This window comes from Colobus angolensis, unplaced genomic scaffold (assembly GCF_000951035.1).
Source record: "Colobus angolensis palliatus isolate OR3802 unplaced genomic scaffold, Cang.pa_1.0 Scaffold95, whole genome shotgun sequence".
Classification (NCBI taxonomy): Eukaryota; Metazoa; Chordata; class Mammalia; order Primates; family Cercopithecidae; genus Colobus; species Colobus angolensis.
Window position 1 is genome coordinate 4,251,872 of NW_012123487.1, and position 18,725 is coordinate 4,270,596.

Below are 18,725 nucleotides of genomic sequence, written 5' to 3' on the forward strand. Positions count from 1 at the left end.
GATGCTAATGTTTTCAAATAGCAGCTGACAAGACAAGATTGTTGAGAACCCTTCTGGACTGACAGCAAGGGGAAAACAAAAGGCCTTATGCCAATTTCACTGGGGGCAAAAGGCCTGAGTCACTTAGAAAAGAGGGAGGAGGAAAGCTTAGATTCTCCTTACTAGAGAAAATAACTCCCACTGCTTCACCAATGAGCATTCACGTACGCAGGTCTTATTGTCATTTCTTCATTAGTTTCCTGGGCACACGTTCACTAGCTCAGGGTCAACCATCTAATTTCACTCATGAGGAAGGAGAGCATGGGGTGAGGAGGGAGGTGGGCATTCCCCAGGTTCACAGTACTGGCAAAGAAATTGGAACTAAATTGGAACTGGGCTCTATTCTCACTGCTTTCCCTCCCCAGCTTCTTAGTATAGCTGGCTTCTAAATTTTATAATGGGCCATGTTACAAAGGCAGATGGCAATTCTAGTCTTATTTCTGTCACTGACTTTACTGTGACCCTGCAATGCTCCCAGTAAGAAAAGCCACTGTTTCCTTTCTCTGGGCCCAACCTTCTCTCAGTCTACGAAATAGGAAGATCAGTCTTATCTTCCGTGAGACACTGTCGTGATGAGATAGCAGGTAAAAACTCTAAATCTAGAATCTTCACTCAGGATCCATGGAATCATTTTTATCAAGTGCAAAATTTTATTTGTGGCCATTATGTGCATTTTTTTTCTGGGTGAAGAATCCATTATTTTCATCAGGTATTTCAAGGAATGTGTTGTCTGCAAAAGATCAGGAACCACTCTACAATGCTGTGTGAGTCATAAGTCATGGTTTTTCAACACTACATTTATCTACTAATGCCATAAGTGTCCTGCTTTTTGTTGTTCCGTAAAAGTTAGGACTTTATAGCTAACATATTTGTGTTTCCTGATTGAAAGACAAAGGCGAGAAGGAAAGAACTCACTCCTATTTCTCATCAACAATTCAGCTTTTGCAGCTGGGCACGGTGGCTCACGCCTGTAATCCCAGCACTTTGGGAGGCCAAGGTGGGAGGATCATTTGAGGCCAGGAGTTCAAGACCAGCCTGGCCAACATGGCGAATCTCCATCTCTACTAAAAATACAAAAATTAGCCAAGCATGGGGATATGCACCTACAATTCCAGCTGATAACAGCAGGAGGCAGACAACTTCATAGGCAGACAGGGGTGGGTCCACAGTGAAACCCAACCTTCAAGCCGAAGACAGACTAAAACCTGAAAACCGGGCTGCCAGTTCTAGGTGGAGTCCACAACCCAGAGTGAGAACTTCCTTAGTGCCTTTTAGCCAACTGAATGTGCTTTTTCCAGGCCTGCCCATGGACCAATCAGCACACATGCCCCCATTCTGAGCCCATAAAAACCCTGGACTCAGCCACACGTCGGGACTACCCACTTTGGGTCCCCTCTTCACTGAAAGCTGTTCTGTTGACCAATAAAACCCTTCTCTGCCTTGCTCACTCTCCAGTTGTTCATGTAACCTCATTCTTCTTGGATGCAGAATCTGGGACCCGCTGAATGGCAGGTGAGAAAAGGGCTATAACACGTTCCTGGTCTGCTCGCCAAGCTGCGGGCAGTGATGTGCTCCTGTTTGCCGGACCACAAGAGTGAAGAGCGGCAACCTTTCTGGGGGCCCAGACCTTGGGACTCCCGGAGCCAGAGCTGTAACATGCTGTAACACCCCCTTGGGGCTCCACGGGTGCTGGTGTCTTTAAGTTTTTGGGCGCCAGCACATTCCCATCATCCAGATGCTGGTGCCCAAGGCAGAAGCTGCTTGTGGTATGCCTAGTCCAGCTGCAGCCTCACACGGAGCTAGTGCCCGTGCCACAGTCTGGAGCTGCCCGCTTCGGTGCACCTGGCTGTGTGCCATGGCCAGACCCTACACTCACTCACTCACACACCCTCCACTGCTCCATGCCTAACTTGCCCTCAGTGAGTGTGGAATCTGGACTAGTAGCGTGAGCCGAGTGGGCAGAGCAAGCCCAGCAGCAAGCCCAGCTGGCAAAGTGGCACCAAAAGGATTCTGTGTAACAGCTACTTGGGAGGCTGAGGCACAACAATCGCTTGAGCCTGGGAGGCAGAGGTTGCAGTGAGGTGAAATTGTGCCACTGCACTCCAGCCTGGGTGACAGTGAGACACTGTCTCAAAAAGAAAAAAAATTCAGCTTTTGCCAAATAATTCCCTCTAAATCACAAGTTCCAAACAGTAGCAGCCAGAGAGTCTCAAGATCAACGTGAGCCATCCTTTCTGCTTCAGCCAGCATTTATTTAGTTATCATTTCATATTCAAACCTAATTGTGCAGTTCACAGCAAGTTTTGCTCAGGGAACCAAAGGCTCTTCCTTTATATGTAATTCCTATGTCAGGAGAGCAGATAGAGATTAAAGACCACCCCTTTTTTTACTAAAGGGACAATGGGACCCAGAAGGTTTAATTATTTACCCAATGTCACACAGTAAGTCACATAAGGAGACAAAAGGAAAGAATCCAGCTTTTCCCTCACATTGAAGCCCTAGCCTGCCAGGCAAGATGGCCAATGACTCAGAGCTCCCAGGGTTGGTTCATGTCTGTCCTGGCCTGATTGGTACCCACAGATGACTCCTTCCTTGGTTTGGGAGGCCCAGTAGGCCGTCAGGATTGGGAGTAAAGTAGAGGAACATAAGCTATGCTAGCTGCAAACCCAATGCAGAATTGTTACAGCCAGAGAGATAAGGGACTGGTATTCTGGTACAGTCTGAGATATGACCATATTTCCTTTTTCCAGGCATATTAGAATTGATTGCTCCATATAAGCAAAACATAGAGAAGAAAAATGATAAGCCCAAACTGGCTTCTTCTTCTTGCACTTATGCTGTCTGTACACATACCCCATGCCTTGGTCAGTCTGTAAAGTGCTTTTTACAATGCATAAGTCCCTGGCCTTGACTTCTGCTTCAGACAGAACTGTATTAGGAAGTCCATTCCTAGTGAGACTCGCCTATCTTTCTTGATCATCCCATCCAGTTTTAGAAGTACACTGAGAGCTTATTCTCAGAAGTAATCTATGGTCACTTCCACCTAAGCTAAGCAATCCTAGCTCACTTCTAATTCCTAAAGTCTATGTACCCATGCTTCCAGCACTTCCATGACAGCAGGAAGGTTTCCCAGGCCTGGGAAGTTTCACTACTGCCACCTCACCCTTATGGCAAAAGAGGCCCGGCATTTGTCTGGGCTGTCATAAAGCTGCCGTCTCAGTGGATGTGGACAAGGCTACACCCTCACCTTTACTTACCCTGTACTCAAGCATCCCACCACACCAAAGGAAGGAGAAGATTCTTCGAAAATACATCAAATTTAAGGTGAATTATTAAAGCTTAACAAAGGATGATATAAAACAAGTAAGGAAGGCTTCTCACTTAGTTTACTGTGCTCTTCCAAGAGAAAGCTCCACTTCCTGGTCTTGACATCTGCAATGACAAGAAATAAATACATAAATAGGACACCCTGTCCTCCTGCTACGTGATCACACTTACTCATTTATTACTTGGCTTCATAAACTTCCATTAAGCTTAAAGACAATGTGGCAGCTGGTCCTGTACCTAGCACTGCGGATAGAGAAGTTAGGAGAGTACTTTCCCTGGAGGCTTCCCCAATATACTGGGAGGAAAGAGAGGCAGAGATGCTGACAACACTGGGTTGTAAGGGTTGTGATAAAAGGTGCCACAGGATACACGGCTGGGGAGGGTCTAGCAGGTCAGAAATGCTCTGAGTGACAGGGGTGATAACTGTAGCTCACACCTAAGCAGCATTCACATTCAGCCCGGCACTGTGCCAACACTCAGTGGCACCATCTCATCTGCCCTCCCAAGTGGGCTGTTGTTAACTCCATTTTACACATGGGAAAGACGCTGCATGAGGTCAGAGTGGTCAAACTGCCAAAGTTTCCATTTTAGCTCTGCCTCTTGCTAGCTATGTCACCTTGGGCAATTCACTGTAACACCTCTCCCTCAGTTTCCATATCTGAAAAATAAAGATCCCACAGCCCCTACCTCACTGGTTACTGTGAGGATTATGTGAAATTAAAGTAAAATGCTTATAAAAGTATGACTGGAAAACAATGAGCACCCTAAAAATCCAGTTATTATGAATTATTGTTAGTGTGATTATTACATCATCTGCTAATTAGCATAGTGTAGTATAAATTACACACATTATCAACTAAAAAGGTGAGCATCTTTCTACCCAATGGTGGCTCATTATTTAAATTGAGGAATTTCTCTACTAATCTATCTTTTGAAAAATCAAGGACGCTTGGTCTCGGTAAATGCTATCTGGGCAGCAAAAGTTCATTCTTCACTATATGGTTCCTTCAAAAGCAAGGTGGTCAGAAAGAGGCATCTTGGACACAGTGAGTCAGTTTCAGGAAAAAGCAAGGTCGTCCAGGTACAACCTGATGGAAGGAACAAAGCAGACAGACTAATCTTAAATGCAGAACTAGAAGAGGAAGGCCCCTCCTGACAATTTGATTCTCACAGCGGCACAGCAGCAATCAGGAAAAGTTGTGAACAACAGCTGAGGCAAAGGAACCAATCATGGTTTTTGGACATCTGGGTGTGAGCAGTATCAGTATCAATACTTTCATGGTACCCACTCTCAGAATGCAGACCATGTCAGGAGTGTGATCTCACAGGCCGGTGACAGACACACATCACTGTATTTGCCTTTTTTATCTTTTATTGAGATTGTAGCCCAGGCTGGAGTGCAGTGGTGTGATCTTGGTTCACTGCAACCTCTGCATCCCAGACTCAAGCGATTCTCCTGCCTCAGCCTCCCGAGTAGCTGGGATTACAGGCTGGCACCACCATGCCTGGCTAGTTTTTGTATTTTTAGTAGACAGGGTTTCATCATGTTGGCCAGGCTGGTCTCAAACTCCTGCGACCTCAGGTGATCCACACACCTCGGCCTCCCAAACTGCTGGGATTACAGGCCATTGCACCTGGCCTGTATTTGCCTTTTACGGGCCACCCCAAGCTGAAGCCAAACATCCAAGGGGGCAGGAAAGGCAAAGGATCTAGGCTGTTGTGGAGCAGCTCATTTCACGGCCTGTCTGGGCCTCGCACAACTCCCCTATGCCCTGCTCACCAGCCTGCCCGCATCAGTCCAAACTCCATCCATCTAAGGATGATGACATAGCAACCAGCATCAGCCTCCCCCGGAAGGAACCAAAACCCTGATGAAAACTCTTGTTGAGCAAGCAATTCTAGAGGCTTCTTCCAGGATGATGCTTGAATGTGAGGTCTCAAAGGCATGAGGTTTTAAGTATTTAAGTTCTACCTGATTAAGAACAAGATTAAACCAATTCAAGAATGGGGAAACACCGATCCATAAAAACTACATCGTTTTTAAAAAACAATGTGGCCCAAGCTAAGAATGACACCAAGGAGTCCAGAATCTATAGCTGCTTCTCCCCTATTCTGATGGGGCAGCTTTTGAAGAACCTCACAAAAAGATAAAGAAAAACGGCCAGACGTGGTGGCTCATGCCTGTAATTAATCCCAGCACTTTGGGAGGCCAAGGCAGGCGGAGAAGTTCGAGACCAGCCTGGCCAACATGGTGAAACTCTGCCTCTACTAAAAATACAAAAATTAGCCCAGTGTGGTCGTGGGTGCCTGTAGTCCCTGCTACTCAGGAGGCTGAGGCAGGAAAATCACTTGAACCCAGGAGGCAGAGGTTGCAATGAGCCAAGATTGCACCACTGCACTCCAGCCTGGGCAACCGAGTGAAACTCTGTCTCAAAAATAAATAAAATACAGCAAAACTATTCTGCCTTGGCCAGTAGATTTCAAGACTGGCTTATAATTAGGCTCATCTGAAGATTAAAAAAAAAAAAACGAAACAAACAAACAAAACAGCAATGTCCAAGCCCCACCTCAGACAAAATAAATCAACTTCTCTGGATAAGAACCAGGCATTGGTGTTTCTGAAGTGGCCCCGTGATGCTGACGGGCAGGCCGAGAGGAGAACTATCAGCCTTTTCAAACTATGGCACCATCAGCAGCAGCAGCACCAGCTCAGGGAACTTCTGAGAAACGCAAATCTTTGGCTCCATGCTCAAGTTCTAGAATCAGAAACTCCGGTAGTGGGGCCCAGCAATCTGCGTTTTAACAACCCCTGCAGGCAGTTCCCTGCATGCTCAAGTTTGAAAACCACGAAGTTTGCATATGGAAAAGCATTTATTTTTATGGCAACCACCTGTTTTTTTGCTCTGCAAAGGCCAAAATAAAAACAGATGGGTTTTAAATGGCTGAAGCAGGAATTTACCTGCTTCCACCAAGAAGACATTGACCAGGGGGAAATTATGGGGTCTTCTCTTTGGAAGGCCTTAATGACAAAACAGCTGCCACTGTATGTTTACTATCTGGAATAATTAACGTGTCATCTTTCTAAAGGAAGAGGAGTAGAACGGGAAGGCTTTCCCAAGAAAGTAAATTTTGAATATTCAAGGTAGAGAAAAGAACACCCTATGTTGAGATCACAGACCATACTACACATTCGGGGAATCAGACAAAGACCAATTACTTGCCGTATCTTCTGGAATCCATCTGTTTAAAAAGTGCAATCAGGTCCTGTGAATAACCGATGTCTGCTTCGAAGTAGGCCCTGGATATGAGCATGCATCGCCCTTTGACAAAGGAAAGGGACGGAGCTGATGGAAGGCCGGCCTGTCCCTCACTGCTGGTGGGGGGTGACTCGCTGCTGCCACAGGCCCATTCCAGAGGCTGCAGGTTGACCGTGGGGAGGCTCTGGGCTGCTTTCACTGCCAAAGAAGAAGAATCGAACAGAAGTGATAAAGCAGAGGGCTATGATGTGGCTTTGAAACACAGGCAAGGGAAGAGGGAGAAAGTGGGGAAGGGACATGGTGAAGAGGCACTAGGTTTGGCAGGAAGGCAAGAAAAGGCACTGTTAGATTAGGAAGGCTTGAAAGTGTTTTTTAGTTGGGGCTTTGGGAATTTCAATATTTGTTGAATGTAACTTTCCATCTCCTTAAGTTTTTCTTCTTTTTTTTTGAGACAGGGTCTTGCTCTGTCACCCAGGCTGGAGCGCAGTGCCATGATCATGGCTTACTGCAGCCTCAGCCTCCCTGGCTCAAACCATCCTCTATCTCAGACTCCCCAGTAGCTGGGCCCACAGGCATGCACCACCACATGGGGTTAACTTTCGTATTTTTTGTAGAGACAGGGTTTCGCCATGTTGCCCAGGCTGGTATCAAACCCCTGAGCTCAAGCCATCTACCCGCCTTAGCCTCCCAAAGTGCTGGTATTACAGGCGTGAGGCACCGTACCTGGCCTCCCTACATTTTTCAAATCAAAAAATTTAAAATTCAGAAATTAACAAGGGGAAGAGGAAGCTTACCAGGATGAAAAAACTTATTAGATAATTTCTGGCACTGTGTTGGAGAAGCCACTGAAGTCAGCACACCACAAATCACCCAGCTAAGCCCACTCCTAGGTCGCTACTCTGTCTACTGCTCAGAGAACGAAGGAGTGAGGACCAGGATCACCAGGTCACAAACACACAGTTCTAAACATTATTTCATCTACTGCAGATGCATTTTTATAATTAACAAATTCAACTATATAACACTAAGCTGTCAACAGACACACACTGAAGTGAAAGACAAAAACCCTGAGTAAAGAAATATAAAAAGAGCTTATGCTTTAAAAAAGTACTAAGACCACAAAAGAAGAGGATAGAGATGTAGCCAATTCAAAATAGGAGGAAAAAGGCTAACAAATATTTGAAGAAATGTTTACCTTCACAAATAATCAGAAAAATAAGAGACTTTTTTACTTACCAAACTTGTCAAAATTACTTATCAAAATTGATGAGAAACAATTAGACATCCATATTGCTAGCTGGGAATAAAACCTTCTGGAAAACAATTTGGCAATTATAGCAAGAGCTCTAAGAATAGTGATTCAACTTCTGGGAATCTATCCCAACTACCAATTGAAAATACAGACCAAAACTTAGGTACGAAGGTGTTCCTCCCCAGCTTTAAAACTGGAAAAACTGGCAGCAAATTAAAATCAAGCAGAAAAAAGAAAAACAATTTAAGCAATGTACGACACATTCATAAGACAGAATGGTATACAGCTATTAAAATTCATTTTGTACTAAAATTTTTGGAAAAGACAAAAGTAATTCAACACCACGAAACCATTTTGTGAAGGCCAAAATGGCCCATTATGATAATGGATACATTTTCATCACTTAGAATTAACTGTTAACATTCAGTAAAATAAATATGCTTTATGCTGGAGCATTAAATTAAAAGGGCAAAATAAAAATTATATGCATATATAAAACTTGATATTTTAATGCATAGAAAAAAGGCTGGAGGGTATGAAACCAAAATGTTAATAATGGTTAGTTGAGTGGGGAGATTATAGGGGATAGTTTTTCTTCTTCACACGTCAAAATATGTTCTACAGTGAGTATGTGGTAGGGTTAATGAAGCAAAATCCAGAGATACACCTAAAGCAAAATGACAGAAAGACTGATATAGAGACAATTTTATGTTATACTGATTAAAAAGCCAGTCACGACACACAATCATGAACCTATCTGAAACTTAGAAATACAAGGAGAGATTCACAAATCCATAATTATGGCAAGGAATTTCAAGGTTTATCTCAGCAGGCAAAAGGCCAAGTGTGTAACACATGGGTAAAGATATAGAGGAGTCAAACAATCAGAAAAGTTCATCTAAAAGCTATATGGAGAATTTTATTTTCTCTTCTGTGAGCTTCATGGAGAAGTATATAGGCAGAATTTTGTACCCAATAAACATGGTTTTCAAAACATGTGGAGCATTACACAAAGCAATGGTAGTCAGGCACAGTGGCTCACACCTATAATCCCTGTACTTTTGGTGGCTGAGGCAGGTGGATCACCTGAGGTCAGGGGTTTAAGACCAGCCTGGCCAACATGGAGGAAGCCCCATCTCTACTAAAAATACAAAAATTAGCCAGGCGTGGTGGTACACGCCTGAAATCCCAGCTACTCAAGAGGCTGCGGCAGGAGAATCACTTGAACCCAGAAGGCAGAAGTTGCAGGGAGCCAAGACTGCGCCACTGCACTCCCGCCTGGGTAACAGAGTGAGACTCTGTCTCAAAAAAAAAAAAAAGTAATAATATCAGGCAAAAAACCTAAATGAATCTGCAAAAGCAGGAGTCATCTAAGCCACCAGGCACCGTGATCACAACAAGGGTAAAAGACAAAACAAACAACCGCAACAGGGGAAACCACTGGTTTAAAATCACCAGCAATGAGAATACCAGGTGTCAAAATCTGCAATCTTTATCCAGAGCCTTGGGTCTCCCCCTTCTAACACCAAACAAATGGATTAAAAAATGAGCCCTCTTTAGACGGAGCTAGCAGCAAGCAGTGTTACGGATTGAATTGTGTCCCTCCGAAATTCATGTTAAACACACAGCACAAGACCTCAGGATGTGATTGTATATGGAGACAGGGCCTTTAAAGATTAATAAGTGAAATGAGGTCACCAAGGTGGGCAACAGTCCAATGAACGGTGTTCTTCTAAGAAAAGGGAGAGACTCTAGGGATTTGCACACACAAAGGAAAATCCACACAAGGACACAGAGAGAAGGCAGCCGCCGCAGGGCATGGAGAGAGGCCTCTGAAGAAACCAACCCTACCAATCTCAGGCTTCCAGCCTCCAGGACTGTGAAAAAATAAACTTCTATTGTTTAAGCCACCCAGTCAGTGGTACTTTGTCACGGCAGCCTTCACAAACTAACACGCTAGCAGCTACCAAAGAAAGAGATATCGCCTAATGTACACATTTCAAGAGGCCAAGGAGAAAACCAGGAAATTCTACAGGGAGCTGTCCCATCACCGGCCCAAACCACCCTCCCCAGAAACTGTACTGGTGCCTCCAGATCATCCTACCTCACGCCCCAAAATCTGCAAATCGGCCTAAGCATACCTCCTTATCTTTTCCCTTTTTAAGCTGGGGGGGAGGAAGATAGGATGTAGAAATGGCAGGTAGGGGAGAAGAGTAGAATAAATGGAAGATGAAAACACACGTGGCTGACGCTTTAACACACGTGTGCAGGCTCATGTGCCAGGATCAACTGACAAAAACTTCGGTGTATGACAGTTTTCTCAGAAGACAGAGGGACGTAACCAGGTACTGACTATGACCAGACACTGCATTAGAACTTGCCTGGCCAATGCCCCCTCCTTGCATTTTTGAGTAGTTAGCTGCACAGAGAGTACTCTGAGGATCTGTGCTGTTTGCTGAACTGTTACCTTCCTGGGAGCAGGGGCTGGCAGGCTGCCTGAGCTGCCTGTCACTGCTGGGGCCAGCATAGTCTGGTGGGAACACGTAGTCTGAAGTCATACTGTCTGGGTTTGAATCCCAGTTGTACAGCTTATTGGCTATGTGACCCTGTGTTACTGACTCATCCTCCCTGGGTCTCAGTTTCCCCATCTGTGAAAGTTGTTATAAGGAGTAAAAGTTAGCTTAAGGGGCTTAGAATCGCCTAATGCATAGCAAGCATCATTTACTGCTAGCTTTTGTTAATATTACCAATGGGCTTCACCCACAGAGCTGCTTCATTAGGCTAGACATAGTGGGAAGGAGTGTGGGGTGGTGCCCTGAAAGCTTTCACCACCTGTAAAGCCATGCATACCATAAGCTAGACTACATGTGATACTCCAAAGATTTTCAGCGCCAGGTCGCCCTCCATGAGGGACAACCATGTGCCTACTTACTCAGGGCACTATAGTCATTTATGCTGAAGTTCCACGTCTTCGTGTCAGGATCTGAAACAAAACAGAGGGCTGACTGTGGTTACAATTTGTACTTGGGCACTCAACACAAGCTTGTCTTCTAAATGAATCAATGAATGCATGCCAAGTTCAAAACAGCTGGTCAGCAAGCCCCCACTGATCTATACAAATCTCTGTAGAGGACAAACAGTAAATATAGGTAATGCTTTTATTCCATGTAGTGGAATCCAACTCAGGCCCTGGGAAGTTATGAACTTCACCTAAGAGGACTGAGGGCAGAGTTAGGACTAGAATCCAAGTTCTCCAGGTCATAGTGTGGCCAGGAAAAACAGTATGAGGAGCAATGGCTCTGGGCTGTAATTGAGCTGGTCACATCCTGATGCTGCCTTTCCAGACCAATGAAACTGGGCCTGTCATTTACTCTTGCTGAGCCAGTTCCATCGCCTTAAAAACTGAAATTACATCTACTTATTTCAAAAAAACTGCGGTTCAGCTTAAGTGCTACAATGCATATAAAGCACCTGGCAGAGGAAGCGTCTTCTCAATAACATTCAACCATTCTCCAAATGGCCATGTGACAACCATCAAGTTTGGCAGCTGTTTGAGGGAATGACTATTATGAAGGGAAACACAAGCTAAAATTGAAAAAATTTTAACAACTGCATGGACAGAATGTGCCAATGCACTCTCTTAATATTTATGAGAAACTGTTAGATTAAAAGAGACTCCAAAAATAAGAAAAAAAAAAAATCACCAAACACCTGAAGAACAAAGACATTACCATATCTCTTGCTGGGCAGGCTCTTAAACACTGCAATGAGTTCTGCATTGTACCCAATTAACACCTGGAAACGATCGCCGTTCCTTATGCACTTTCCCTTCTGAGAGATCACTCCTTTTTCGACTGAGGACCCTGACTTCTGTTGGAGTCTTCCTTCTGTCCCTGAGCTCGAATGGATATAAGAAATGTTCTGCCTCGAGGTGGAGGCTTTTGCTGTCTCGGCCTCTAACTTAGCATCCCTGGGAGGCTGTCCAGAGGAACGAGCTGGTGTCTCTTGGGAACTCTTTGCTTTGGCCAAAGGCTCATGAGTTGGGTGAGCAAAGGGTGTGAACCTGATCTCAGGTGAAGCCTCGGCATGACCTTGACCTAACCCATAACTCAAGAGCTGCTGTTTAGGGACCTCTGGAGGACTTTGTGCCAAGGGAGGAGAGATTCCAGTGACAGCCATTTGACTTCGTGGGCTGTGGCCTGGGCAGGCAGCGGGCATTTCTTCTGGCTTTTTCCATATTCCCTTTGCTTGAAAACTGTGGGAATCATGAGGTCTTTGGTCAGCATTAGATGAGCTACTAAGATTCTGTTGCTTGAAAATTACACCATGGCTCACTGGCTTACAAGATTCCCTTGGGAAATTTTGGGATGGGCCTTGCTTGGCCTGGGATGGGTTGCCAGCAATGGAGGTGCCCGAGCTTGTCCTCTGATGCTGTTCTGCCAATAACTTCTCGGCTCTACGGGCCAGAGCTTTTTGTCGATTCTCTTCAATTTTTTTCCTCTGCTCCTCTGTAAGAGGCAAGGACATTTTCACAGAGAAATGCTTATGCAGGAATGTCAACCTTTAATTGGAAAATTGGCAAAAGCTGTGGAAGAAAGTAAGCAGAATTAAATGAACATTACATGTATTAATTGCCATGCTCCAACCATGATTTTAACAAGCTTTTGTCCCAGAAAATGCATAATGAGCACAACTAAAGGATATATTAAAGTTTCTTTTATAATTGCACACACACTGAAATAGTAGGTAGCATATGATAAAATAAAGATCCTGATCAAAAAGCAAAAAGCAGGCCAGGTGTGGTGGCTCATACCTGTAATCCCAGCACTTTGGGAAGCTGAGGCAGGCAGATCACTTGAGGTCAGGAGTTTGAGACCAGCCTGGCCAACATGGTGAAACCCTGTCTCTACTAAAAATACAAAATTAGCCAGGTGTGGTGGTGCATGTCTGTAATCCCAGCTACTTGGGAAGCTGAGGCAGGAGAATTGCTTGATTCTGGGAGGCAGAGGTTGCAGTAAGCCAAGATCATGACACCGCACTCCAGCCTGGATGACAAGAGCAAAATTCTCAAAAAAAAAAAAAAAAAAAAAAGCTAAAAAGGCATTTCAGAGGCAATATTTCTTTCCTTCCCATGGCCCAGCCAAGGTGAGTTATCAGAACCTAACAAAGTTATGCAGTGCAACTTAAATCCATCAGGATAATGAGAAAGGTCACATTTTTAACCAGAAAGCATAATAGATTAGACAAATAGACCAACCAACCACATACCATGGTGTGATACTTGCTAAAATAGTCTCTTTCCAACCTAGAAGAAGGAAAAAAAGCATTAGCCTCCCATAGACTGCACACTAAATTCTCCCCTCACATTCACCCCTTTTTATCATTCCTGGCACATCAGTCTGCCTGTGGCTTGGTGCAAGCCACAGCAGCTGGCCTTAGTACCTGATTTCCAAAACACAACACATGGGGCAACTGACTAACTCTCCTGGGAAAATAAAATTATGTGTTCACTGTGCAAATTAAGATGCTATGTAAAGATGTAAACCAAAAAAGAATAAAATTAATCTGTAATCTTACCAGCCATCAACAACCAGAGTTGAAATTAATAATTTAGAGTATATAGTTCGGATTTTTTTTCATCCATAACCATATGGCACATATTTAGGAGACATAAGAATTTGTTATAAAGTAGTATCATTGTAAACATTCCACATTGATCCTGATTATTTTTTTCCGTGAATTTACCCGGAATATTTATTTTCCTATGAGCTGAGACATTTTTACAATATTTTAGAAGCAGGGGGCAGAACACCAATTTGTCTGGCGTGGTTCAGACTAAATAGCCTGCATCTAATGTAATGCTGTGTAACGGTTAGAATGATGATGTAGGGGTACTCCCGTAGCACTGCTTAGGCCTCTGGGCAGCTATAGGGTTCAAAGGCTTCCTTCCCTGCTGGGGCTCCCTTTGGCCAGAACCCAACCCCTCTCCCCACTCCGCCACCATGAAGTATCTATCCCCAGAGAACTTCCACCTTCTTCCACCATTAGCAGTTAGGAAGGGGTGAGGAGGTTAGGGAAAGGTTTTGGAGGTGCACAGCAGAAGCCCTCAGTCTCGCTGGGTAACACACTACTGCCTAAGTTTCCAACCAGGGATCTCCTGCACCTCCAAACTCCCCAGATTCCAGGCCTGGTGAGCTGTCTCCACTAGCCAGGGAGATGAGGCCATAAGACCCACTGATCAGCCCCAAACCATAAATCCATCCGGCCACATGGACGCCCCTCTTCCTCTCTAGGCAGGGACCTCTACCTCTCCGGCATTTCGGGGCGCGCCTCACCCGGCCTCAAGGTAAGCGGGCGCCACGCCCCACTCCCACGATCTCCACTTGGATTCACCCTTCCCATTGGCCCACTTCCTCCTCCAGGCTAGCAGTGGTCTCGTCCGCCTCCGCCGCCTTCCTGCCAGTCTACCACTTTCTCACCCAGGGAGGCCCAGAACGCGAGCCGCATTCGCCCCCGGCCTTGACCCCAGGCGCGACTCCAGAGCCTCCCGAGAGTGGCCAGTCTTCCGAGTGGACGGTTAGGCCCCGGGTACTCAAGCGCTGCGAGTTCACCCGCCTTATCGTAGCGGCCAGGTCTGAAGGACTCGGCCACCGCTGAACTACATTTCCCAGCAGGCAACGCGGCCTCAGTTTCGCTTCCAAAAGTAAGACGAGAACGCGAGCGGAGCTGCAGGGTCTTCTGGGACTTGTAGTTCGGGACGGGAGCCTGGCGAGAAACGGGAGCTGCAACGCCATGGGCGGCGAGAAAGTGGTGCACCCTGGAAGTTGTAGTTCTCCAGAGGTTTAGCCAAACGCCAGGTCCTGAAAGCCTGGGACATTGAGGTTCCCAAATCCGGAGTCTCCTGTCTCCAGAGGGCATCCCAGACAGCCATACTAATTTGGCAGCTCTTAATAAAAAGTATCTCCCCAGGGCATCCATTCCTGGTATTGTTATACTTGCAATTTAAGCCCCACCCGCTGCGCCCGCCTGCCGTCGTCGTCATCATTGCGGTCATCAGTCACTGCGTTTAGCATAAATATGAGTCACCTCATTTAACCGCACTACACCCTATGGAACACATTCTTGTCCCCATTTTACAGCGGGGGAAATTGAGACAGCTAGTTGATAATGTTTCTCAAGGCTTTATTAAGCTAGCTTGTGATTCTGATTGCATAGCCCCTCCTCTTGAGAGAAGATGAGTCATGAGACTTGAGTCACTTTACCCCATCCTGAGCACCACATCCTGAGCTATCCTGAGCACCATTGGTGATAAATATAATATTTCTCTATCATCAGTGTGCATATGAATGTTGCTATTGTTCTATTTTCAAACATGGCTTATTTAAAAACAAACATGTCTACTAAAGGATTTGGAAAAAATAGACAAGACATGCTAAGAAAAAGCAAGCACAGCAACGTGTGTAGTTTGATTCTTTTTTTTTGTTTTTTAAATCCTTACCTATACATGTATGTAAACTCATAAAGGTCTGGGAAGGAAACTTGAAAACTCACCAAACTGTCCGGGAGCAGAGTGGCATGGAATACAGTTTTCAGCTTTTTAATCTCTGTTTTTCAGAATGATTTGAATTTTCTAAAATAATAATGTAGAACTTGTGTGACTTTTGAGGCAATAAATAATCTTCCTTCCTCCTTCCTTCCTTGCTTTTTTTTTTTTCTTTTTGACAGAGTCTCACTCTGTTGCCCAGACTGAGTGCAGTGGTGTGATCTTTTCTCACTGTAGCCTCTGCCTCCTGGGTTCAAATGATTCTCCTGCCTCAACCTCCCAAATAGCTGGGATTATGGGTGCGCACCACCATGCCTGGTTAATTTTTGTATTTTTAGTAGAGACAGAGTTTCACCATGTTGGCCAGGCTGGTCTCGAACTCCTGACCTCAAGTGATCCACCTGCCTCGGTCTCCCAAAGTGCTGGGAATACAGGTGTGAGCCATTGCGCCTGGCCCATTTTTCTTAAATAACAAAGACATTGCCTGTCTTAGGGGATTTGTGTGAGGTTTAGTAGTAGAAAGTATTCAAATCTCAGCTCTGCCCTTTTTATTGACCTGACATACCCAGTGACTGGGCCTCCAGTTTCTCATCTGTAAAGTAAATGTAGAAAACAATACCACCTTGGTAAATCCCCTCGTTATTAGAATCAAAGCAGGGTATTATGAGGGGAAGTGCTTAGTGAACTGTGAAATCCCAGAACAGGTAAGAGAGGGATGTCGTTATTATTTGAGGTAAATCTCTTATATCGTCCATTTCTCTATACCTAGTGCTCATTTCCTGCTGTATAGTGTGAACAGAAACTAGTTAGTGAACACTTGTCCCTGCCCTTCCTGTCTCCCAACAGAGTCAGTTAATTTGCTAAGAAAGCTGAGTGCTGTGCACTTGACTCATGTCTGTCACCAATTCATATGACCATCACTTCACTTTCCTGGGCCTCAGTCGTCTCACCTGTAAAATGATATCCTGCTATGACATATTCTAAGAGGGCCTGTGGACCAGCGGATCCTAATCTTAGATCCTAAAATTCTTATAGATTCACAGATCTTACCCCAGAAATTCCAATTCAGTAAGTCTGGAATTGAGTTAGAAGATGTAATTACCTTTCTAGCTCTAACATTCTAAAATTCTAAGAATAGGAAATTAAAATATGCATTTGAGGCCAGGTGTAGTGGCTCATGCCTATAACCCCAGCACTTTGGGAGGCCAAAGTGGGCAGGATCACCTGAGGTCCAGAGTTCGAGACTAGCTTAGCCAACATGGTGAAACCCCAACTCTACAAAACCCCATCTAATACAAAAATTAACCAGGTGTGGTGGTACATGCCTGTAATTCCAGCTACTCGGGAGGCTGAGGCAGGAGAATCTCTTGAACCCCAGAGGCGAAGGTTGCAGTGAGCTGAGATCATGCCATTGCACTTCAGCCTGGGCGACAAGAGTGAAACTCCATCTCAACAACAACAAAAAATGCATTTGGGGGGAATAATCATTTTCAGAAAGTAAACTAATTAGATCCCACTCAATAGTTACATCTTTTGCTTTGTCAATAGCATCGTTTACTGAAGTCTTATTGTACGCAAAGCTTTTTAAAAAACTATATTTCGCTAGTTCTTAAGGTAGATTATAATGAAAATTCATTTAGTAAAAAAAAGTTTAAAGGCCTGGAAGAAAACAGGAAACAAGGAGTGAAAGGAGAGGAGAAGACAGTTGTACCAATCAAGCTCCAATTTGACCTTGAGCTTTTTAGAGGATAAGCAAAAATGTCCAGAAGTCATGTAAGACCTTCAACCAAACACGGCACAGCTGAAGCTCCCAAATACTGGTTACCTAAGCACTGAGCAGTGCCAAAATGGTTGAAAGCGTCACTTGGTTGCCTTAGAAACAAGCAAACAAAATGACAATGGAATGAATATGTTGTAAAACTAAATTTTTACAATTAATTATAAAATCCTGAGGGTCTATTTAATAGGTTTTAAAGTTTAATTGGTTTTTCTTTAGTAAAGTGATGATTATCATAAACACCTCTATTGGGCAAAATAAAAAGTTGTTTTTTCTTCCAAAACTTAATCCAATAATGTTTAGTCTGTGAAATCCAAAAAGCTGGCAGACACCACTGTAAGGGAATCCAGAGATGAGTAAGGTCCAGTTTTTCTCCCTCCAAAAGGTTACAGTACTTGGAGAACAGAAGACAAATAACTAGAACAGCCAGATTTAACAAATGTCTCAACTATTTGTCCCAAATATTGTGTGGGATATACTTACACTAAAAATGGATTTAAACATATCTGAAATTCAAATGTAACTGGGCATACTGTATTTTACTTGACAGCCTCCTATTATCAGTAGCTCAGGACTTAGTTGAGCAGCAAGCAAATATGCATTGATAGATGATTCACAGATATATTGACACATTGCATTTTAAAGCTAGAAGGGGCTTTAGAGACCATCTGGTTTCATAGGTGAGGGAATAGAGGCCAAATCGGCTGCCAGTCCATATGGCACCTGTATTAGTCTGCTCAGGCTACAAAAAAAAAAAAAAAAAACCCACCACCATAGACCAGGTGGCTTAAACAACAGAAATTTATCTTCTCACAATTTTGGGGGCTGCAAAGTCCAAAATCGAGGCTGATTTGGTTTCTGGTGAGGACTCTCTTCCTCTCTTCTCTATGTCCTCATGCAGTGGAGAGGGAGAGAGCACAGGCCCCTCTGGTGTCCTTTCTTAGGACGCTGATCCTGTCATATCAGAGCCTCGCCCTTAGGACCTCACTGAACCTTCATTCCCTCCTTGCAGGTCTTGTCTCCAAATATGGTCACCGTAGGGGTTAGGGCTTCAGTATATGAATCTTGGGGGGACACAGTTCAGTCCATAGCAGCACCTTTGTGTGTTGTAAAAACATACCCCTTTCTCCCAGGAAAGCAGTCTGGCTCCAGAACCCACTGCAAGCAGAGTATTGCCAGCCCCCAGCGGGGTCCCCGGCCAAATGGTAGTCTTGCTGCCACCCCAGAAGAATGCCTCGCTTTTGCCAAAGCTACTTCCCCAGGTGGAAGAAATATCGATTTCCCATCTCTCTTTGGAGTAACCATCCCTCCCCAACTTCATGCAGACTTGGGAGAGTGTTCATCAGAGGGCCTCACCCTCGGGGAAGGCAGTGGATGCAAAACATGAGGGAAAACACCAGACCCCCTTCTTCTGGGAACTTAATCTATAAGGATATGATACGGCCGGGTGCGGTGGCTCAAGCCTGTAATCCCAGCACTTTGGGAGGCCGAGACGGGCGGATCACGAGGTCAGGAGATCGAGACCATCCT

General features: G+C 44.7%; 1 protein-coding gene across 2 annotated transcripts in view; it reads right to left on the reverse strand.

Moving 5' to 3' along the window:
* Window positions 1-14,584, reverse strand: part of SMARCAL1 (SWI/SNF related, matrix associated, actin dependent regulator of chromatin, subfamily a-like 1) — a 65,286-nt gene extending 50,702 nt beyond the window's left edge. The window contains exons 1-6 of one of the 2 annotated variants that reach the window (XM_011932300.1): window positions 14,355-14,584; window positions 13,144-13,180; window positions 11,607-12,460; window positions 10,808-10,858; window positions 6,588-6,821; window positions 3,421-3,471 (exon numbers count right to left, since the gene is read on the reverse strand). In XM_011932300.1, the coding sequence (XP_011787690.1) occupies window positions 3,421-3,471; window positions 6,588-6,821; window positions 10,808-10,858; window positions 11,607-12,402 (1,132 nt within the window). In that variant the 5' untranslated portion in view covers window positions 12,403-12,460; window positions 13,144-13,180; window positions 14,355-14,584. Of the gene's footprint in view, window positions 1-3,420; window positions 3,472-6,587; window positions 6,822-10,807; window positions 10,859-11,606; window positions 12,461-13,143; window positions 13,181-14,210; window positions 14,261-14,354 lie in introns of those variants that run through there. The other variant, XM_011932301.1, reaches the window with a different exon arrangement.
* Between the last annotated feature and the right edge of the window lie 4,141 nt (window positions 14,585-18,725).